The sequence below is a fragment of the Podarcis raffonei genome, chromosome 13, assembly GCF_027172205.1.
Source record: "Podarcis raffonei isolate rPodRaf1 chromosome 13, rPodRaf1.pri, whole genome shotgun sequence".
Classification (NCBI taxonomy): Eukaryota; Metazoa; Chordata; class Lepidosauria; order Squamata; family Lacertidae; genus Podarcis; species Podarcis raffonei.
This window is the reverse complement of record NC_070614.1, coordinates 12,625,915-12,648,135: the sequence shown is the minus strand read 5'-3', so window position 1 is coordinate 12,648,135 and position 22,221 is coordinate 12,625,915. Positions and strand designations below refer to the sequence as shown.

Below are 22,221 nucleotides of genomic sequence, written 5' to 3'. Positions count from 1 at the left end.
ATGACCCAGAAGCTGTACGCCGGCTCCCTCGGCCAATAAAGCGAGATGAGCTCCGCAACCCTAGAGTCGGCCACGACTGGAACTAATGGTCAGGGGTCCCTTTACCTATCCATCTTAGGTTGGCTGGGGTTAGGATGGTCCCCGGGAACGTCGCCGATGGTCAGGGAAGAAGGGAGATGAAGTTTGCCAATATCTAGAAGGCCACAGCTTCCTCACCCCCCAACATTTGAAATTAGCCAGGCACGTTTTGTGACTGGCATGGGTTCAACTGCAACCACTTGGAGATCTTCGAATGCCAGGTTGGCACCTGTCATCTGCACCTGGCTGGCCCCTCCAGCTTTCTTAAGCAGCTAAGCAGTTAATCGTTACAACGATCCTATGAGGTAGGCTGTGACTGGCCCAAGGTCACCCAGTCAGCTTCATGACCGAGTACATATTGAACTGTGATCTCCCAGGTCCTAGTCCAACACTCTAACCCATGGGTAGGCAAACTAAGGCCCAGGGGCCGCATCTGGCCCAATCGCCTTCTAAATCCGGCCCGTGAACGGTCCAGGAATCAGCCTGTTTTTACATGAGTAGAATGTGTACTTTTATTTAAAATGCATCTCTGGGTTATTTGTCGGGCATAGGAATTCGTTTGTTGTTTTTCCTTCAAAATATAGTCCGGCCCCCCACAAGGTCTGAGGGACAGTGGACCAGCCCCCGCTGAAAACATTTGCTGACACTTCTCTAACCACTACATCACCCTGGCTTCCTAGAGTACTTCTGCTGTGCTATGAGCTAAATTAAGTAGGCAAATAAATATGGGGGGAAGCAAAATGTCACTTGGAGAAGGATCTGAAATATTTTCCTTGCAGGGTGAATTTGTTTTATTCTGGATTTCATCATTTGATGTTTTAATGTGTTGTAAAGCGCTTTGAGACTTCTTTCTTCTTCTTCGAGATATAAAGCAGTCTAGAAAGGAACTGAAGAAAAGGAAAAAGAAATCTCATGGGGGGGGGGCGGAATGGCGCCTAGACATTCTGTTGTGGCGACCGTAACCTAGGTTTTATGGTGCCATTTGGCAATGACCTTATGTCTTGAGTTTCCTAACACGGCTCACCCCTGGTTTATGGAACAGCAACTCAAGAATTTCTAGCCCCACATTCCCCCTTTTAATGACTTTTCTCCAAGTCCAGTGCCTTTGCCCTGCCAAGGCTTTCTGAAAGAGGAATGCAGAATTTATTTTTCAGTCATGCAAGTTCCTTCATTTCGGGCCCTCAGAACGGTAAGGAAAAGTGTTCCGTTCTCTTCTCCGTCAGGTTGTGGTGAGAAGTGATCAGACACAACCGTGTTTTCACCCGCAGACCCCACTTTGCCCAAGTGAGAAAATCCATGATTTGTCAACTTGCTCATTTATGTGGATTGTCATCCCAAGAGTACATAAGCTGAAACAGTTTTATTTTTAAGGGAGTAGAGTTCTCTCTTTCGAAGGAGGTGGGAAAGCTGCTGTAGTCAATGGGTAAACTCTTTTTTTTTTTTTAATAAGATTTCTTATTGGTTTTTCAACATATAATATAAAACAATACAAAAGACAAACACTAACAACCAAACATACAAACATGTATAATTTCATAATTTTTTTCATATACCCAATTTCAGCGACTTCCCCATGCCTCCCTTTTCTGCATCTCTGTTTTAACCTTTTTTTTTTCAGCAACCCCTGATCCAAATTACTATTAATTCCTTTTTTTTTACCTCTTTCTTTCCTCTTATCCAATCATTTATCGCTGCAAATCTGTTATGCTTTACCCATGACATTTTAGCACTCAATAATTTTGCAAATATTTTTAAGATAAAGTTTAAATTTCTTCCAATCTTCTTCCGCCGTCTCTTTCCCTTGGTCCCGGATTCTGCTCGTCATCTCTGCTAGTCCCATGTAATCGATCACCTTCGTCTGCCACTCTTCCAGTGTGGGTAGTTCTTGTGTCTTCCAATACTTTGCTAGTAGAACTCTCGCTGCTGTTGTAGCATACATAAAAAACATCCTATCTTTCTTTGACACCAATTGGCCTACCATGCCCAGGAGAAAAGCCTCTGGTTTTTTATGAAAGGTACACTTAAGCACCTTCTTAATTTCATTATAGATCATTTCCCAGAAGGCCTTAATCCTTGGGCACGTCCACCAAAGGTGATAGAAAGTACCTTCAGTTTCATTGCATTTCCAACATTTATTATTGGGCAAATGGTAAATTTTTGCAAGCTTGACTGGGGTCATGTACCACCTATAAATCATTTTCATAATATTCTCTCTTAAGGCATTACATGCCGTAAATTTTATACCGGTGGTCCATAACTGTTCCCAGTCAGCAAACATAATGTCATGACCAATGTCCTGTGCCCATTTAATCATAGCTGATTTAACCATTTCATCCTGTGTATTCCATTTCAGCAGCAAGTTGTACATTCTAGACAGATTCTTCGTATTGGGTTCTAACAATTCTGTTTCTAATTTTGACTTCTCCACCTGGAAGCCGATTTTCCTGTCCTGTTTAAAAACTTCGTTTATCTGATAATAATGTAACCAATCTCTTACTTTAAACTTCAATTTCTCATAACTCTGTAATTTCACATTTCCACCTTCTTGTTCTACAATTTCCCAATATTTTGGCCATTTAGATTCCATATTAAGTTTTTTAACTTCTTTAGCCTCCATTGGTGACAGCCACCTAGGGGTTTTATTTTCCAACAAATCTTTATACCGAATCCAAACATTGTATAATGCTTTCCTTACAATATGGTTTTTGAAGCTTTTATGGATTTTTACCTTGTCATACCATATATATGCATGCCAACCAAATCTATTATTGAACCCTTCTAGGTCCAAAATGTCTGTGTTCTCAAGAAGTAGCCAATCTTTCAGCCAGCAAAAAGCTGCTGCTTCATAATAAAGCTTTAAGTCCGGCAGGGCAAACCCCCCTCTTTCTTTTGCATCCGTTAATATCTTAAATTTTATTCTGGGCTTTTTGCCCTGCCAGACAAATTTCGATATATCTTTCTGCCACTTCTTGAAACAGTCCATTCTGTCCACAATCTGCAATGTTTGAAACAAAAACAGCATTCTTGGCAAAACATTCATCTTGATAACAGCAATTCGGCCTAACAAGGAAAGTCTCAAATTTGACCATATTTCCAAATCTTTCTTAATTTCTGTCCAGCATTTCTCATAATTGTCTTTAAATAGATTCACATTCTTAGTTGTTAAATTAACCCCTAGATATTTCACCTTATTTGCTACCATTAATCCAGTTTCACTCTGAAACTTCTCTCTTTCCTCCACTGTTAGATTCTTTCCCAATACCTTTGTTTTTTGTTTATTTAACTTAAAGCCTGCCACTCGACCAAAGGCTTGTATTGTCTCCAAAACCTTTTTTGTACTAGTGTCTGGCTCTTGCAAAGTTAAGACTAGATCATCTGCGAACGCTTTCAACTTGTATTGTTTAGCTCCGACCTGAATCCCTTTAACCAGCTGGTCACCTCTGATCATATTTAGTAAAACCTCCAGAACAGTTATAAAAAGTAGTGGGGATATTGGGCACCCCTGTCGTGTCCCTTTTTCAATAGCAATTTGTTCAGTAACCACGTTATTTACAATTAATTTTGCTTTTTGTTCAGAATAAATTGCACCTATACCATTCTCAAAACCTTGGCCCACCCCCATTCCTTTGAGATTCTTTTTCATAAAACTCCAAGAGATATTGTCAAAGGCTTTCTCAGCGTCCACAAATATTAATACTGCCTTAGTGTTAATGTTATTCTCAAGTAGTTCCATAATGTCTATTATATTCCTCACATTGTCAGATAAGTGTCTTCCTGGGAGAAAGCCAGCCTGGTCTTTATGAATCTCACCCACCAAAACCCTCTTCGGTCTTTTTGCCAAAATGTCTGCAAAAATTTTGTAATCCACGTTAAGCAATGATATAGGGCGGTAGTTCTTAATCTGATTCTTTTCCTTCTCAGATTTTGGTATAAGTGTAATATAAGCTTCTTTCCACGATTCAGGTGCCTTCTTCCCCTCTAAGATTTCATTGCAGACTTCCTTAAACGGTTGAATCAACCAGTCTTTCAAAGCTTTGTAATATCTGGAAGTCAGGCCATCTGGTCCTGGAGATTTTCCCAATTTCATGTTTTGAATGGCTCCCTCTATTTCTTGCTCAGTTATTTTCTGGTTCAAAATCATTCTACTTTGATCAGATATTATTTGTAGTCCATACTTTTTAATAAATTCTTCCATCTCTTTTTCCTCCACCGGCCCTTGTGCATAAAGTTTCCTGAAATAACTCTGAAAGCAGTTTCTAATCTCATTTGGCCTAAAAATGTTCTTTCCTTCAACCTCTAGGCTTGTAACCGTGTTTAACTTTTGTCTCTTCTTCAATTGCCATGTCAGAAGTTTCCCACATTTATCTGCCGATTCAAATGTCTTTTGTCTCATTTGCTTTATTTTCCATTCTATCTCCTGGTTCATCAATTCCATATACTGTCTCTGGTAAAACTTTATTTCTCTTAAAATTTCATGAGACTTTGGCTTTGATCTCAATTTCTTTTCACCTTCTTTTATTTTTTCCAAAATTTTATTTTTCTTTTCATTCTGCCTCTTCTTTTTCAGGGTATTCTGCTGTATCAGAAATCCTCTCATAACAGCTTTACTTGCATCCCAAATTGTTCTTTTTTCCACCTCTGTTTTCAGATTTATCTCAAAGTAGTCCTTAATAGATTTCTGGGCCTTTCTGTACACCTCTTCATCTCTGAATAGGGAGTCATTCATCCTCCATCTAAAGGAGCCAGCCGTTGTTGTGTTCATTTCCATCTTTACGGCGTTATGGTCGGAGCAAGTTTTTGGGCAGATTTCCACTTTCTTTATCTTAGGTGCCATTCCACTAGTTACCCAGATTTGATCAATTCTGGTCCAGGTCAATTTTGCTTCGGAGAAAAAAGTTCCCTCTCTCTCCAGAGGGTTTCTTGTTCTCCAAATATCAATCAAGTCCATGTTATCTGTCATTTCAAAAAAAGTCTTAGGTAGCCTCCCATCCTTGGAAACCACCTGTCTTAGTGCTTTATCCATATTTGTAGAGACCACTCCATTCATATCTCCCATCATGATTATATTATAATCCAAATAGTCCATTAATGTCTCGTGTAATTTCTTAAAGAACTCTGACTTCCCTTCATTTGAAGCGTAAATCCCAATTATCAATAATTTTTCTCCTTGGACTTGTATTTCTATTGCCAAATATCTTCCTTGTTCATCTTTAAATATCAGCTTCGGGGCCAATTTTTCCTTAGCATAAATCACCACTCCTCTTTTTTTCACCTTATCTGATGAAATGAATTCCTGTCCCAGTCTTTTATTAACAAGTAATTTTCTATGTGTTCTGGTCACGTGGGTTTCTTGCAAACAAATCAAATCCAATTGTTCCTTTTTTAAAATATGAAAAACCTCACGTCTTTTTCTGGGAAGGTTCAAACCGTTACAATTCCAGCTTAAAAATTGTAGAGCCATGTTGTTACTTACTTTGTTGCTCCTCCAACTGCCCCCAGCAGTTGTTCTTCCTTTGTTGGGGTCTGAAGTCCAAATGTCAAGTTCGATATGTCCGCTAAGTCCTTAGCCTCAGTAGTCAGGTCCACCACTCCCTTCACCAGGTCTTCTTGATTTTTTTCCAGAAACTGTTCTTTATCTTGCACTGTTTTTATTTTGATTTTTTTCCCTTTATAATTAAAAGACAGGCCTTGAGGGTACTCCCATCTGTATATTATGTTGTTCTTCATCAACAAGGTAGTCAAATCCCTGTAGTAGGTTCTTACTTCCAAGATATATTTAGGAATATCCTTATAAATCTGAACAAAGGAGTCTTCAATCTCCAGAGATCTTTGATATTGTAGATTCAATATTTTATCTCTCTCCTCCTTAGATCTCAAAGTTATCAGGCAATCCCTTGGCTTCTTTTTATTCTGTCTTCTTCCCAGTCTGAAGGCCGTAACTATCTTGAATTCCTCCTCTTTCAAATTCACTTGCCAAAAATCCGAGAATTCTTTGGTGAGGTACTCTGCCAGACTGTCCTGCTCACTTTCTGGCACGGCTCTCAGTCTCAAGTTCCTCTCCTTTCTCTGAAGATCTATTAAGGACAGGGCAGCCTCATGTTCCTCTAGCTTTTTGCAAACAGGTTCTAATTTAACTTGCGTTGATTCGGCTATAGTTTTTGCCTCTTCAGCAGTCTTACGAATTGCAACATTTTCTTCAATTAATTTATTTATAGTCTCTGTATTAGATGCAACACTTTTAGTGTTCAAGTCAAGCTTCTCCGATAGCTCTGTTAATTGTTTAGAATTTTCTGTACCTTGTTTGGTCAAAGCCTCTAATGATTCATTAATTTTTATTAATGCTTGTGTCACTGTATCCATCCCTCTTTCCTGCCCTTCTACACCTGCAAGGGCTAAGCCTGATATGGAGCCTCTTCTCCTTTGTGCAATTTTTGTTTTTGCTCTTGTTTTTATCTCATCCTCTTGGCCTCTCATGTCCCAAGGTCGTTCCCACAAGAATTGTTTCCAAATGGAAAACTCCACTAACTTGTTCCTTACACTGTTTAATTTTCCCTCAGCCCTCTAGAGGGAGCGATTCACAGTTCAGGGTACAGGGAGACAAAGAAAAAGAAAGCGAAAAATGGCCACAACTTTTCAAATAATTTTCCAGTCAGAGAGCTGTTACTTTGTATCCTCAGCCACCAACAGTAGCAGATAAGGTCTCAACTTTATATCCATCTTGCAATACACCAACTATGTATCCAATCTCAAATGACAGTATCCAATCCCGGTGAATTAGTCCTTTTTAAAGCAGTCCTTTCCCAAGGGTTTAAAACAGCGGGTAATTTTCCCTTTCATCTCTTTCCAGCAGGTAATGCTAGTTCAGGTTCATCCCCCCCGCTCCTGCTGCTAAGGGGGAAGGTTCAGATTCAATGTCTAGGTTGAGTCTAAATAGAGCAATCTTCCGTCAAATTGCAGCTTGTTTATCGTTGCTTTAACTGTCATGCAGTCCGGGAAAGGCAGACTTCCTTATTTTAACTCTTTCCCGTTTTCAGCCAAATTTTAAACCGTTTTGCTTTAAATCCCGGAGATTTCCCAATCTTACTCACGGGTAATTGTAAATCCAAATCCGAATGCCAGGAAGGAATCGGCGCTCTCCGTTATGGCGACGCGGCTTCGCTCCGCGAGCTGGGTTGCGACTCTCAGCACCGCGCTCTCACCCGATGCCGCTCCGGAGCCTTTAAAAAGGCTCCTTCGCAGTAAGGGGGGGCGCTTCGGGTGCCCACCGAGTCTCCTTGTTCACAGGCTTCCGCGCCTGTGATTTTAGGGGTCCCCGCTTCGCCGTAGCGGTCAGACCCGAACTCACGGAGTAGTCTCCCTGAGCAGAGCTCAGCAGGAGACCGCCATTGAACGCTGGTGCCGACCGGAAGTCCAATGGGTAAACTCTTACAAAGAGTTTACTATTTCAGAACACTTTACAGTGGTACCTCTGGATACGACCGGGATCCGTTCCGGAGCCCCGTTTGCATCCAGAAGCGAACACAACCCACGTCTCCGCGGGTCGCGATTCGCCGCTTCTGCGCATGTGCGTGATGTCATTTTGACTGTCTGCGCATGCACGAGCAGCAAAACCCGGAGATAACGCATTCTGTTATTTCCGGGTCACCACGGAGTGCAACCTGTAAGCGCTCAACCTGAAGCAACTTCAACCGAAGGTATGACTGTATTTCTAATGTATTACAGTGGTACGTCGGGTTACAGACGCTTCAGGTTACAGACTCTGCTAAACCAGAAATAGTACCTCAGGTTAAGAACTTTGCTTCAGGGTGAGAACAGAAATCGCACGGCAGCAGTGGGAGGCCCCATTAGTTAAAGTGGTACCTCAGGTTAAGAACGGACCTCCAGAATGAATTTAAGTTCTTAACCCGAGGTCCCACTGTACACTGTTCACCTGAACTAAAACCCTACCAAAGAAAGCAAAGAGAAGTACCTGGCTTCTTTTTGCTCCCTCCCCCCACCAGTCCCTCACAGTTCAGACTTCTAATCTGAAATATTTCAAGTAAAGGTGCTTTTTCAGTGAGTACAAGGGCTTGCGGGTGGCGCTGTGGGTAAAACCTCAGTGCCTAGGACTTGCCGATCGTATGGTCGGCGGTTCGAATCCCCGCGGCGGGGTGAGCTCCCGTCGATCGGTCCCAGCTCCTGCCCACCTAGCAGTTCGAAAGCACCCCTAAGTGCAAGTAGATAAATAGGGACCGCTTTCTAGCGGGAAGGTAAACGGCGTTTCCGTGTGCTGCGCTGGTGCCGGCTTGCCAGAGCAGCTTCGTCACGCTGGCCATGTGACCCGGAAGTGTCTCCGGACAGCGCTGGCCCCCGGCCTCTTAAGCGAGATGGGCACGCAACCCTAGAGTCAGAAACGACTGGCCTGTACGGGCAGGGGTACCTTTACCTTTTACCTTTACAAGGGCTTGCAGACTCAGAGGGCCCTTCCTTACCCTGCAAATTTGAGATAATTGCTACAAACAACCATTAAACTTTCAAAAGCCGTCCTGAGCCTAGTCATTATAGTATGGCGTCATTCACTTCTCCTGGAGAAGGAGGAAGGGACACCTGTCAGAACAGGGGAGGGATGTTTAATTTTCATTTTTCATTTCACATTTAATTTGTGTACCACCTTTCTATGTCACTACACCCAAGGTGGTTTACAAGCTGAAGAATCAAAGAATGTACACCGTATAACAATCTAATCCAATCCAAAAATGTGATAATAAAACATAACTTTAAAATAAGGAACTTATATCAAATAAAGAAAGATTCAACAATCCATTAGAATAGTATAGAATATTAAACATCAGCATATAAAAATGAAACAGAAATCCACTCTTAACAATTACAATAAATAATTTCTAAACTATAATCAATAAAAACAACGGCAAGTCACACTGCATAAAATAATACAGTACAAATTGAGAAGCCTGTGGAAACAACTCAGAGGCCATGAAGGAAGGAAGGATAACAACAGGAAGATTTAAAGAAGGAACTATTGGAAACTCAAGGCAGTAGGAACATAAGATGATTAGAACCCCACTGAACTTGAAGCATGGGAAGCCCCAACAAAAATTTATAATTTGGCAGAATATTTAGATTATATGAGATGTATTTGTATAATTTGGAATATGCAATGTGATCTGATTGGATTGTTAAAATGGAAAACTTAATAAAAATTATTATTAAAAAAAGAGAGAGAAGCAGAGATTGGAGGGTGGGGCAAGGCAGGCAGAAAGGTCTTGCCTGATGGACAGCTGGAAGTCTCTCTCCTTGAGGAGACCTTGAGGAGTTCTGCCTAGGGTTCTCCTTGCCAGAAGCAAATTAGGGCCTTCTCCCACAAAGACTCTGAACCTGCAGTTTGCAGCTCTGCTAGCTTAATCCTGCTAGGAAGTTATCTGAGAAGGGTTCTAGGAGAGCAGTCTCAACTCCTGGTGGGCTCATCATGCAACGGATGAGTGTTGGACTAAGACCTGGGAGACCAGGGTCCATGTTTCCACTCAGCCATGAAACTCACCACCACTGACCCCAACTTACCTCACAGGCTTGTTGTGAGGATAATACGGAAAGGGGAAGAGTCACGGACATCATCTTCAATGTTCGAAATTGTGTTGTTGTTGTTTAGTCATGTCCGACTCTTTGTGACCCCCTGGACCAGAGCACGCCACAGTTTGGTCAAACTCATGCTGGTAGCTTCAAGAACACTGTCCAACCATCTCGTCCTCTGTCATCCCCTTCTCCTTGTGCCCTCCATCTTTCCCAACATCAGGGTCTTTTCTAGGGAGTCTTCTCTTCTCATGAGGTGGCCAAAATACTGGAGCGTCAGCTTCAGGATCTGTCCTTCCAGTGAGCACTCAGGGCTGATTTCCTTCAGAATGGAGAGGTTTGATCTTCTTGCAGTCCATGGGACTCTCAAGAGTCTCCTCCAGCACCATAATTCAAAAGCATCAATTCTTCGGCGATCAGCCTTCTTTCTGGTCTAGCTTTCACTTCCATACTTCCATACATGATGTATGGAAGTGAATGGAAGTTCGAAATTAGCCGGGCACATTTTGTACCTGGCTATCGACCACTTGGGGCCAAGTCAAGATGCCTGGGCTCCAGAATGGTGCCTGACATGTCCATCATCTGGGGATCATTGGATCTGGACTGTTTTCACACACCAGTACTGTACCACGTCCTGTAGAATTTTTTCCGTTATATTTTATCTGCATAATCAGAATGCATTTTTTGAAACCAAATTGTTGTTGCTTTCTGTGCAGCTATGAGTAGGAGCAGTCACCATTAAGAAAAAGAGGTGCAAATAGGTCATTATATGTGTGGATTGTCCCTGGATAAGTTCTCAAAGTTCTTAAGCAAGCTCATGGTTGTCATCTGAACTAGCCAGATGTTTAACAGAATCACAGTCAGTCCATCATTTGGAAAATAAGATTTTAGTGCTTGCCTCGGCAGCACATATACTAAAATTGGAGCATGGAAAATAAGACTTTAGAGCCTTCTCGCCCCCAAACGGCAACTAGACATTCCGTTTTGGCGACTGCAACCTTGGTTTAAGGAGCCATTTGGCCCCTAGCTTATATATCTGAGTTTCTAATGCTGGTTTGAGCTCTTTGGAGGAAAGCTGGGACAAGAAAGCTAATTCATATACAGTGGTACCTCGGGTTAAGAACTTAATTCATTCTGGAGGTCCGTTCTTAACCTGAAACTGTTCTTAACCTGAGGTACCACTTTAGCTAATGGGGCTTCCTGCTGCCGCTGCACCACCGGCACGCAATTTCTGTTCTCATCCTGAAGTAAAGTTCTTAACCCGAGGTACTATTTCTGGGTTAGTGGAGTCTGTAACCTGAAGCGTATGTAACCCGAGGTACCACTATTATAATATAATATAATATAATATAATATAATATACAGTAATATAAAAATAAGCATTGTTCTGGAAGCACCCTGTGTGTGTGCTGTTACTGGTGATCAGCCATGATGAAACTGTAGGCTCTGGGTTGCCCTCAACTCCGCAAAGGAGCTCAGTCTCTGGTAAGGGACTGCGGCATTTATTTACCAGCCTTTGCATGGGCACCCACTGGAAAGATGCAAAAACAAGGTCAGGGCCTCTTGCACTTTGAATAATTGTGCAGAAGGAGGCATTTCAAGAGTTGTCACTTGCATGACAACCTCGCATGGGACGAAGATGGCCCCATCGGTGCTGCAAACCTTGCCGTTTGGTACTTTGGGGAAATAGTGGCTTCCAGAAACTGGCATTCCCCACCCCCACCCCCCGTAACATGAGGATAGGTAAAGGTAAAGGGACCCCTGACCATTAGGTCCAGTCGTGGCCGACTCTGGGGTTGCGGCGCTCATCTTGCTTTATTGGCCGAGGGAGCCGGCGTACAGCTTCCGGGTCATGTGGCCAGCATGACTAAGCCGCTTCTGGCGAAGCAGAGCAGCACACAGAAATGCCGTTTACCTTCCCGCCAGAGCAGTACCTATTTATCTACTTGCACTGGCGTGCTTTCGAACTGCTAGGTTGGCAGGAGCTGGGACCGAGCAACGGGAGCTCACCCCGTCATGGGGATTCAAACCTCCAACCTTCTGATCAGCAAGTCCTAGGCTCTGTGGTTTAACCCACAGCGCCACCCGCGTCCCTTTAACATGAGGATAGTTGAGAGCTAAGGGAATCACAGCGGTCTTGTAGTCTTGGGGGATGTAATGGGATGGGTGCCAGGCAGCGCTTGCTTCTACTGGTCCTCTGTTGCAAGCCCCCTTCTTCCTCTCTCTGTGTGCCCAGTGCTCGCCCTCTGGGCAGTTAAATATAGTGCTGTTAAATATGTGCTGAGCAACAGTGCCAGAGTGCAGGCATACTGTGATTTTTTAAAGATACAATGCAGCCTGACATACTACAATGGCACTCACGAAATCAAGACAGCTTTTGCTTATGTCTTGGCCTCTACATACTCGCTGTTTCCTTTCCGTCTTTTCAGCCATGCTCCTCTGCAGGTTGGGACAACGTTGAAGCTAGGGCTAGCTTGGTGCATGAATTTTAATATGCTTTTAATCTGAATTATGACAGCCGCCTTCTTGCTGATTTTAAGCTGAAGAGAGCAAGATGGTGCATGTTGCCGAACCAAAAGGAAACCCAGCAAAGTTTTGCATTTTCGAGCATCATCAGAACATCCCACTTCTTCTGCTTTGCTGCTAATTTTCTGAATGATGAATTCATTTTTAAACACAGCCTACGTGCTGGAAAGGCTGATTTTATGCATGCTGAGTGAGTCATAAATCAGAATTCGCTTCTTCTTTTCCATTGCTAGTTCCACCTTGTGATGATAAAGGCATTCGTCTTGTATCCTTCTTCATAGCCTTGGTCAACATTTTGATCTCCCAGTTCTCCTATATGACCCAACATTATTAGCTTCTGCCACTTCCTCTAATTCAGATGAAATCACCAGCAATGGCGGCCGATGATGCTGTGATGTATGCTTGTAGTCATTGCATAGCATGGATTTAAAGCAAGGCACATCTAGCACCAATACAGTGGTACCTCAGGTTACATACGCTTCAGGTTACATTCGTTTCAGGTTGCAGACTCCACTAACCCAGAAATAGTGCTTCAGGTTAAGAACTTTGCTTCAGGATGAGAACAGAAATCATGCATCGGCGGCGTGGCAGCAGGAGGAGGCCCCATTAGCTAAAGTGGTGCTTCAGGTTAAGAACAATTCAGGTTAAGTACGGACCTCTGGAACGAATTAAGTACTTAACCTGAGGTACCACTGTAACAGCCTTTTGTAGGCATTATTTGGGCTCCACAACTTTCGGGGTGTCCTGGTTTTTACTTTCTGAAATATGGCAAACCCTAGGCTTTTGGCGCATACCTGAATTTGTACATTCACAGAGCCTAGGACTTGCCGATCAGAAGGTCGGAAGTTCAAATCCCCTTGACGGGGTGAGCTCCCATTGCTCAGTCCCAGCTCCTGCCAACCTAGCAGTTCGAAAGCACGTCAAAGTGCAAGTAGATAAATAGGTACCGCTCCGGTGGGAAGGTTAACGGCATTTCCGTGCGCTGCTCTGGTTCGCCAGAAGCAGCTTAGTCATGCCGGCCACATGACCCGGAAGCTGTACGCCGGCTCCCTCGGCCAATAAAACGAGATGAGCGCCGCAACCCCAGAGTTGGTCACGATTGGACCTAATGGTCAGGGGTCCCTTTACCTTTACCTTTTTTAGGCTTTTGGCGCATACCTGAATTTGTACATTCCTCAGCTTGCCACTTTCAATCAGTGGTTTTGATCCTAAAATCCGGCAGCATTTATGATACGGGTGGTGATAATGAACTGAGCTAGGAGAAAAAGGGTTCTACTTTTTCATTTTTGGTAAGCATTTGAAGGTGTACGAGGGTCTCCCCGCCAGTTCCAGCTCTGCTTCTTCTGCAGAATAATCCTTCCACGCTCTCTTGGCGCCTGCTGCCAGCCTGCCTGTCCCTGCAAGGATTGTGGCAGCCCATGCAAACTTGATCTGATTTATAACAGGTGTTCTAATGCCAGAGGGCAGTTGGTGCCCTGTCTATAACAGGCTACCTGTTGCAGCAGCTCCCTGGCTTTATATTTCGTCTCTCCCGTTTTTTTCCACCTGGCCTTTGCTCTGGCAGGGAGAGGGGGCCAGAAGGAGCGCATTGGCCTATGTCGAAACCGGACCTGGCTGTGTGTCCTGCACTGCCCCCGTCCCCGGTCCCCTTTAACTGTGCCAACAATCTCCTTGCAGATTTTGGCGCCTGCCAACACCACCGAGCTCCTTTGAAAAAGGTGCACGAGGCCAGGTTTCCCTCTTGCCCACTGCTGGGGACTTTTCTGCTCTCCCGGCCCGCCCATCCCCCTTTGCAGAGGAAGGAAGCCTTGGCCACAATAGGACTTTGTTTGCCTGTATCTTACTCAGCAATGTGCTTGTGCAATTCTGCACAGCCCCGGAGCCCAGTGCCAAGGTCGGCTGAGGATACAGGAACCCGTTCAGCTGCTGCAGCTTGCGGTGTGCACAGTGGGGTGGGGGGTGGGGGTGGCTAGCCAGACAGACTGTGGCCTGGGAGGGGCAGCAGCCCAGACGAGGCAGCCTGGGAAAATTGCAGATTAATAATTCGCTCCCATGTGTGGTTGGGGAAATGGGAAGGGCAACGTTACTGTGCATTTTTTCCCAATCTCTCTTCGGATCGGCCTCTTGCTTTTGTGTGAGAACACACACACACACACACACACACACACACACACACACACACACAATATAATAATGTGCGGCAGAGGGAGTTATTCCGGCTCTTGAAACCACCCCAGTCTTAAAAGCCTTCTAATACGTCTTCTAACACGGGTGGCATTGTGGGTTAAACCACAGAGCCTAGGACTTGCCGATCAGAAGGTCGGCGGTTCGAATCCCCGCAACGGGGTGAGCTCCCGTCGCTCGGTCCCTGCTCCTGCCAACCTAGTGTGGCAAGGCCGCCTGGAAGAGTTTTACCTTTACATTTTCTGTACAACCATGTATCCTAATAATGCTTAAATTGTTAAGGCTAGAAGGGCCTAAAATCTTAGGAATCCAAAGTCTCTCTCTGCCCTGTCTCTCTCTGCCCTGTTCGAAAGCACGTCAAAGTGCAAGTAGATAAATAGGTACCGCTCCAGCGGGAAGGTAAACGGCGTTTCCGTGCGCTGCTCTGGTTCGCCAGAAGCGGCTTAGTCCTGCTGGCCACATGACCCGGAAGCTGTACGCCGGCTCCCTCGGCCAATAAAGCGAGATGAGCGCCGCAATCCCAGAGTCGGTCACGACTGGACCTAATGGTCAGGGGTCCCTTTACCTTTAACATGTCTCCTTATCCAAATCACCTGCAAAGCGTAGCTTTGTTTTCTTGTGTCCTGATCAGTGTTCTCCCCCCCCCCCTTTCTTTTCAGGGAGCTCCCTTGCAGGTGAACGTCACTCAACCCAGTCGGACCAGCAGCGGTTCCGAAAGGTGAGCAGCGAAGGGTTGCGGGGCAGCTCGGTCGGTAGAAGCAGAAGGCTCTGAATCTCAGGGTTGCGGGTTGTATCTCCCCGTTGGTCAAAAGATTCCTGCGTTGCATGGGGTTGGGCCTGTAATAAACAAAAATCTGCCTTTGTTCCCCATAAGGGAATAAGGACAGATTTTTATGACCCTTGCGGTCCCTAACAACTCTACAATTCTGATTCAGTTTTGGGCGTGGCACTCAAATAGGCAAATGTGTTATTGGGGGTGGGGTAGCTGTTCATATCAGAATTCTGGCTCCTGTCAGCAGAAACCTGTAGGATCCTGCAACTAATGTGATTGGCTTAGGCCCTGACACTTAATCTTTTTTAAAATAATAATAAAGATCTATTTGGTCAACTAAATCTTTCCCTTACTCCCATGCCTGCAATCTAAGTCAGAACCCCTTCCCATCAAAGGCCAGTGACTGCCTGCCCCTTCTGTTTGTTGCCAACTTATTCCCTTCTTCTTCGAAGCTATCAGGCTCCACCTTTGGCCAAAAGCAAAATACTGGAAAGGTATTAGTGAACAGAGTTTTTTAAAAAAATCCCTACGGCTGAATCCTGCCTCCGTGACAAGCCACCTTGCTTCAAAGTCCTACTTTCTGATTTGGGATGTGCAGTGGATGGCAGCAAGTAGCTACGTGCTAAGGGAGGATCACGCACTGCATGTGATTTTCTTGTTGCATGTTTAAAAAAACCAGTCCTGGGACTTGGTCCTCTCTCAAGTTAGCATATGACTGGGGGTTCCTACTGACTTAGATTGCAGGCATAGGAGGGGAAAAGTCATTCTAGCTGCCCAAATAGGTGTTTAATTTTTAAAAAAGAATAAGTGGCAGGGCCTAAGCTTGCCTAGAAAACCAGCCCTCTCCCCTGAAAGTATTTCCTCTGATTTCAGATATCTGGGGGCGGCTGTGTGGGGAGAACACTTTGTACATGTTCAGATGCACTCTGATCCCAGGTTCAGTTGCTGATATCTTCGAGTAGGACTAGAGAGAGAAACCCCATCTGAAACTCTGGAGAACCGCTGCAAGTCATTGTAGATTACTATTATTATTCATTTATTTCATTTTTATACCGCTTTATATTTTTAAGAAAAATCTCAAAGCGGTTTACTTCATATTAAACATCAATAGAACAATCCAGAATCAAACATTTCTGAAGAAAGTACACAGTCAAAGCAACACAATTAACAGGAAACCAAAATACCATCTCAAAGATTTCAAAATAAAACATTACAAACGAGGTCAACTACAGAATACATATTTAACACAAAGTTAACGAAAACAAAACAAAAATCTTAAAACATTTCAAAAGAAAACATTTCTGAGTAAAGTCAAATATAAAACGCACATTTAAAACAGCATAATTAACAAGAGAATAAAATATTATCATAAGCGTGACACGGCTGCTGGGCAGGCACAAAAAAAAGGGGCAAAAGGACCCAATAATTAGACTTTGTTGTCAGGCATCACCATAGATGATGCTGAGCTACACAGACCAGTTTCCTGACACTAAAAACCTAAGAGTTCAGCCCTAATTTGGGGGGCATTTCTCATGGGCCTCAGACTAATGCGTCCCAAGAGCGCCTTGTTTTGTTCCTTTTTGGAAGGTTTCTCCCTTCTTTCTCAACTAGAGAGCAACTGGGAGAGAGAGAGGGGGGAGAAGCGATTGTGGGAAGAATTCTGTCTGGTGACCCACACTCCTCCCACCCCGCTTGCAAGTTAATGGTTCCCAGCTGGGGTCAGGCCTAGCGAGGGCGCCTGGAGGAAAGGGACTCCAGCATCTTCCTCTGTTGCAAGACAGGGCCTGGGAAAAGGCCGAGGGGAACTGAGGCCCATGTGCAAAGCTGAGAGCTCTGGGGTTCGTCCTCCGCAGAGCGAGCGTCTGAACATAGCTTTGGCTGAGCGCCTGGGGAAAGGAAAAGGGGCGAGTGATGCCTTTTGGAAGGGGGGTTAAAAACATCTAGGTGGCAGTGGACTCATGTGTGTGTGTACACACACACACACACACACACATGCGCAGCTAAACTGGTGACTGGGCGTGGCTGCCAAGACCACATAACACCAGTCTTGAAAGACCTACATTGGCTCCCAGTACCTTTCTGAGCACAATTCAGAGTGTTGGTGCTGACCTTTAAAGCCCTAAACAGCCTCGGTCCAGTATATCTGAAGGAGCGTCTCTACCCCCATTGTTCTACCCGGAAACTGAGGTCCAGCACCAAGGGCCTTCTGGTGGTTCCCTCACTGCGAGAAGTCAAGTTTCAGGGAACTAGGCAGAGGGCCTTCTCGGTAGTGGCACCCGCCCTGTGGAACGCCCTCCCACCAGATGACAAGGAGAACAACAACTACCAGACTTTTAGAAGACATATGAAAGCAGCCCTGTTTAGGTATTTTAATATTTTTTTGGAAGCCGCCCAGAGTGGCTGGGAAAGCCCAGCCAGATGGCCAGGGTATAAATAATAATAATAATAATAATTAATAATAATAATAATAATAATAATAATAATAATAATAATAATACTGTAGAGTTGGGACCACACGGGTCATTTAATCCACCCCCCTGCAGTGCAGGAATCTTTTTGCCCGACGTGGGGCTCAAACCCACGACCCTCAAATTCCGAGTCTCGAGCTAGGCGTTTGGATGAAGGACAATAGGAGGTGCCTGAGATGGGTGCCGCTCAATCTGCTCTTGAGCCCCAGGACCTATTCTCATTACCAGTGCGAGCAAAGTGGTCAGCGAAGGAGAGTGAGCAAGTGGAGGCGTTGATTTTTCTCATCATGGTATCACGTGCTTCCGGGTCAAAGGCTGTGGGATTGGCTGGCAGCACCTCTTGTCTTGGTTGGAGAGCTTTTCTTTCTACCTGAGCTCACCTAGCAGGCTATCAGGGTGCCAGTACGTTTCCGAGCACAATTCAAAGTGTTGGTGCTGACCTTTAAAGCCCTAAACTGCCTCAGCCCAGTATATCTAAAGGATCATCTCCACGTCCATTGGGCCTTCTGGCGGTTCCCTCATTGTGAGAAGTAAGGTTACAGGGAACCAGGCAGAGGGCCTTCTCGGTGGTGGCACCCGCCCTGTGGAATGCCCTCCCACCAGATGTCAAGGCAATAAACAACTATTTTACTTTTAAAAGACAACTGAAGGCGGCCCTGTTTAGGGAAGTTTTTAATGTCTGACACTCTATTGTTTTTAATATTCGGTTGGAAGCCACCCAGAGTGGCTGGGGAAACCCAGCCAAATGGGCTGGGTATAAATAATAAATTATTATTATTATCTTGGGTGGGGCCAAAGCCAGCAGTAGATGTGGCCAGGACCAAAACGTAGATGGGGCCTTTCTCTTTCCCTCTTATTCTCCACTTTGCAATCTGCTATGGGAGGGGAGGGTCACTCTTGCCAGAAGCCTTAAACTGGCCTTCAAAGTTAGTCCGACTTCTACTATTTGCCTGCCCTTGTCTTGGAGTAACTGGGAGTCTTGGTTTTCCGGTTTTCCATCTCCCTTGGGGGGGGGTGTGGGGATCCCCAATCTACCTCCCTCTCTGGTCATAGGGAATGCCCTCCCCCTAAGCCCCAAATGGAATCATAAGTGCTTGTTCCGTATTAACTAATGATAGTACCCCTGAGCACCTGAAATGTCACCCCCCAAGAAGGAGAATATTGTATATCCCGGACCCATGGAAGTGTGCAAATGAGAAATAGCACTTGCAAGTGGACCCTATGCATGGGATGGAGTCAAAATTCAGAGATGGCGGTGGGTGGATAAGGCTTGAAATCGCTTAACTATTTTGCACATTTTGGAGCAGTCCTGGCGAGACTGGGGTGGGGGCAATGCAAATATGCAAGTCAGATGCAAAAATAAATCAATAAAATAAATGTGGGGCTGGACTCCCTTCATAGAGAGGGTTGCAGAATTTAGGGGTAGGGTGGGGGCAAGCCCTTCCCATCCTCTTTTGTTGCTGCCCCCCCTTCCCCAAATGCACACACTGTTCCCTCGGACAATCCAGCCGGCATCCTCTCCTCTCCTGAGCTCCTTCGTTTCCCAAATTCTTGGCAGCCTTTCTATATAAACAGCTTATTTTTAGCCGGAGGTTAACAGTGCAAGAGCTGGCGGCCCACTTTCCCACAGCCGTGGAGGGAAGTGGGTGTGGGGCCGCGTCCGAGGAAGGGGAGAAAAAGCCGTGGGGACGGTTGCTGGAATGAGCGTAGGCCACAGTTTGGGGTTCTGTGGGGAGGGAGGCGAGGAAACATGGGAGCAGGCAGTTTTCAAACCCTGAGCCCCACTTTTAGCTGAACATTAGCAATTGTGGGGCTGTGTTTAAATTTTTGACCATATACTGTATTTTTCGCTCCATAAGATGCACTTTCCCCCTCTTAAAATCTAAGGGGAAATGTCTGTGCGTCTTATGGAGCGAATGTGTGGTCCCTGGGGCTGGGGGGGGGGGACCCGGGCTTCCCTCGCCAGCCCTGACCTGCTCTTTGGGGCTGGCGGTGGCTTTACACCTTTGGGTTGAGCAGCTCTGGGGTAGCCCACAAAGCCTCCGCAGGGCAGCGGGGAGCCTTCATCTCACTGCCCTGGGGAGGCTTTGCGTGGCTATCCCTGGCTTTTGCAGGAGGTGGGGGAAGGGACAGAGTGAGCCTCTCTCACTTCCCCCACCTCCCGCAAAAGCCCTCAAGAGCCGCATTTTTTTTTCTTGAATTGCCCCCCCCCCCCAAGTATGGTCAGGTGCGCCTTATGGAGCAAAAAATACGGTAGGTTGCAAACTCACTTTAGTTCCAGCTGAAATGCAGTTTTTTTTACTCCCGACCCACCAGTTGGAGACCAGGCCTCTGGGGATGGGTCACACTCAGGGTGGATTTGATTTAAATCACAATTTTAATCACTAGGCAGTATGACTTGATTTAAATCTCTCCCTTTTTTTACAGAAAGGCTCATTCTTGCTGGTATAATCTTAATATTGACAGCCAGATGGAGGTTTCTTTTTTGGAAGAATAAATTTTCAGAGTAGTTTCTGCAGTTGCATCAAAAATTACTGATGTGGTTATGCTATTAGAAATACGTAGAGAGATAATGATGAAATTATGTGAGGTTTAATAAGTTAACTGTTTGGACAACTTTTCTGCTGTACTTTATTGGAAGGAGGAAATCAATAATTTCCTTAACAATTTAAACAATTTATTTAACTAAAACAATAACATTACAGTGTATGTATCCATGTTTGTTAACTGATGTGGTTAAACAACAAAAACAGACTGAGTTTTAGCACACATGAAAAACTTAAAAACAAATCCTTATTTCCTGATGAATAGCCTTTGGACTATAATGTAGCTTAAATAGAAAACTAGAAATATTTTTTTCTCCAAAAGCATTGTATTTAAAAAATCCAATTGAAATAAAAATAATCCAATTTAAATTTTAAAAATCTGATATATAAAAGTTGATTTTTATTCACCCTGGTCACACTAGGGCCTCAGGTTGATACTTCCATCTCTTTACCTCAGAGGTGCATAAAGCCCTGAGGTAAAGCAAATGTGGCCCTTCAAGGCTCTCTGTTTGGCCCTCAGCACCTCCCCCTTGCAGCCACACCCTGTCTCTCCAGACTGCAGTCCTCACCAGCCCCAGAATATTGCCTGACTAGAATATTTCCTTGGACTCAGAGGGGCATAGAAACTAGCCTACATGGAAAGGTTGGAGCATTTGCATTTGTTGCTCCACCCACTTTTGCCTGTGGCCCCCAGAAGCTTGCTGAGAGGGGAATGCGGCCCCCGAGCTCAGCGAGGCCCTGCTTGACCCGCTCTGTTGTCCCGCAGGTCTCTGCCAGTGTCCGAAGAAACGCACAGTCTTATCACGGAGAAGAAGAGCGGGAGACTGCAAGGAGAACCCGATGCTATCGTGAAAGGTGGGGTCTTAATGCAACGCGACTCCCTGAGCAGAATTGGGGCTCCTTGGTTTTGCTTGGGTTTTCATTATTCCTGTCACGTGACACTGCCTAGCCTTTTTCAGCAGGTTGGTTCCCAGTCATTTGGAGGAGCGACAACGTGCGTGTTGAAGGGATGAAAAGCATGGTACTTTCATTGCAAGTTGCGCTCAATTAAAGAGCAGCCACAAAGTGTTTAGGGGACGCGGGTGGCGCTGTGGGTTAAACCACAGAGCCTAGGACTTGCCGATCAGAAGGTCGGCAGTTTGAATGCCTGCGACGGGGTGAGCTCCCGTTGCTCAGCCTTCTCCTGCCAACCTAGCAGTTTGAAAGCATGTCAGAGTGCAAGTAGATAAATAGGTACCGCTCCGGCGGGAAGGTAAACGGTGTTTCCGTGCACTGCTCTGGTTCGCCAGAAGCAGCTTAGTCACGCTGGCCACATGACCCGGAAGCTGTACACTGGTTCCCTCGGCCAATAAAGCGAGATGAGCGCCGCAACCCCAAAGTCGGCCACGACTGGACCTAATGGTCAGGGGTCCCTTTACCTTACAAAGCAGTTGTGCAAGATACTGGATGAGCTGGCCAGCTCTTTTTGCCTTCTCCATTCTGGCGCTCTCCAGATCCCATCATTCCTGGCCGTTGGGCCATGCTGGCTTGGACTGGTAGAAGTTGCGCATGACACCAACTTGGGGAATGCTGCTTTGACCTTGGAGCCAGACCTCAGCCTCTCTGCACATTCTGAAACGGTTGTTCTTGAGGCATAATTGTGCATTTTCCACCGTTTCATTAACATTCGTATTTACAGTCTCTCGTTGTTGGCGTCCACCTGTCTTGAGAGACAATGGAGTGCTTCTCCAGGGGTGAAGTCAAAACTGCTGCGTTGGCCACCCCGGGGTGCAAGCCTGGGCAGTGTGTATGGAGGTCCTGGGCTGCCCGGACAACAAGACATACACACCCCTTTCAGCCTCTGTGATGTGGTCCAAAGGAAAGCAGAGTAATACATTGGGTGCCAGTTTAACTGCAGGAGTTGCCGGAATGAAGCGTACAAGGCGCCATCCAACCATCTTAGGGACTCCACTCCAGATTTGTGTAGGGTTTACTCCTGAGCCTTCTCTTCTTATGGGACGCGGGTGGCGCTGTGGGTTAAACCACAGAGCCTAGGACTTGCCGATCAGAAGGTAGGCAGTTCAAATCCCCACGACGGGGT

General features: G+C 45.3%; 1 protein-coding gene across 3 annotated transcripts in view; it reads left to right on the top strand.

The window, feature by feature from the left end:
- The window catches only part of PLEKHH3 (pleckstrin homology, MyTH4 and FERM domain containing H3), a 44,823-nt gene that overhangs the window by 5,438 nt on the left and 17,164 nt on the right, over positions 1-22,221 (top strand). The window contains exons 1-3 of one of the 3 annotated variants that reach the window (XM_053363736.1): positions 760-1,267; positions 15,015-15,073; positions 20,908-20,996. In XM_053363736.1, coding sequence (XP_053219711.1) covers positions 1,235-1,267; positions 15,015-15,073; positions 20,908-20,996 — 181 coding nt within the window. In that variant the 5' untranslated portion in view covers positions 760-1,234. Of the gene's footprint in view, positions 1-759; positions 1,268-15,014; positions 15,074-18,150; positions 18,522-20,907; positions 20,997-22,221 lie in introns of those variants that run through there. The other 2 variants (XM_053363734.1, XM_053363735.1) reach the window with 2 other exon arrangements.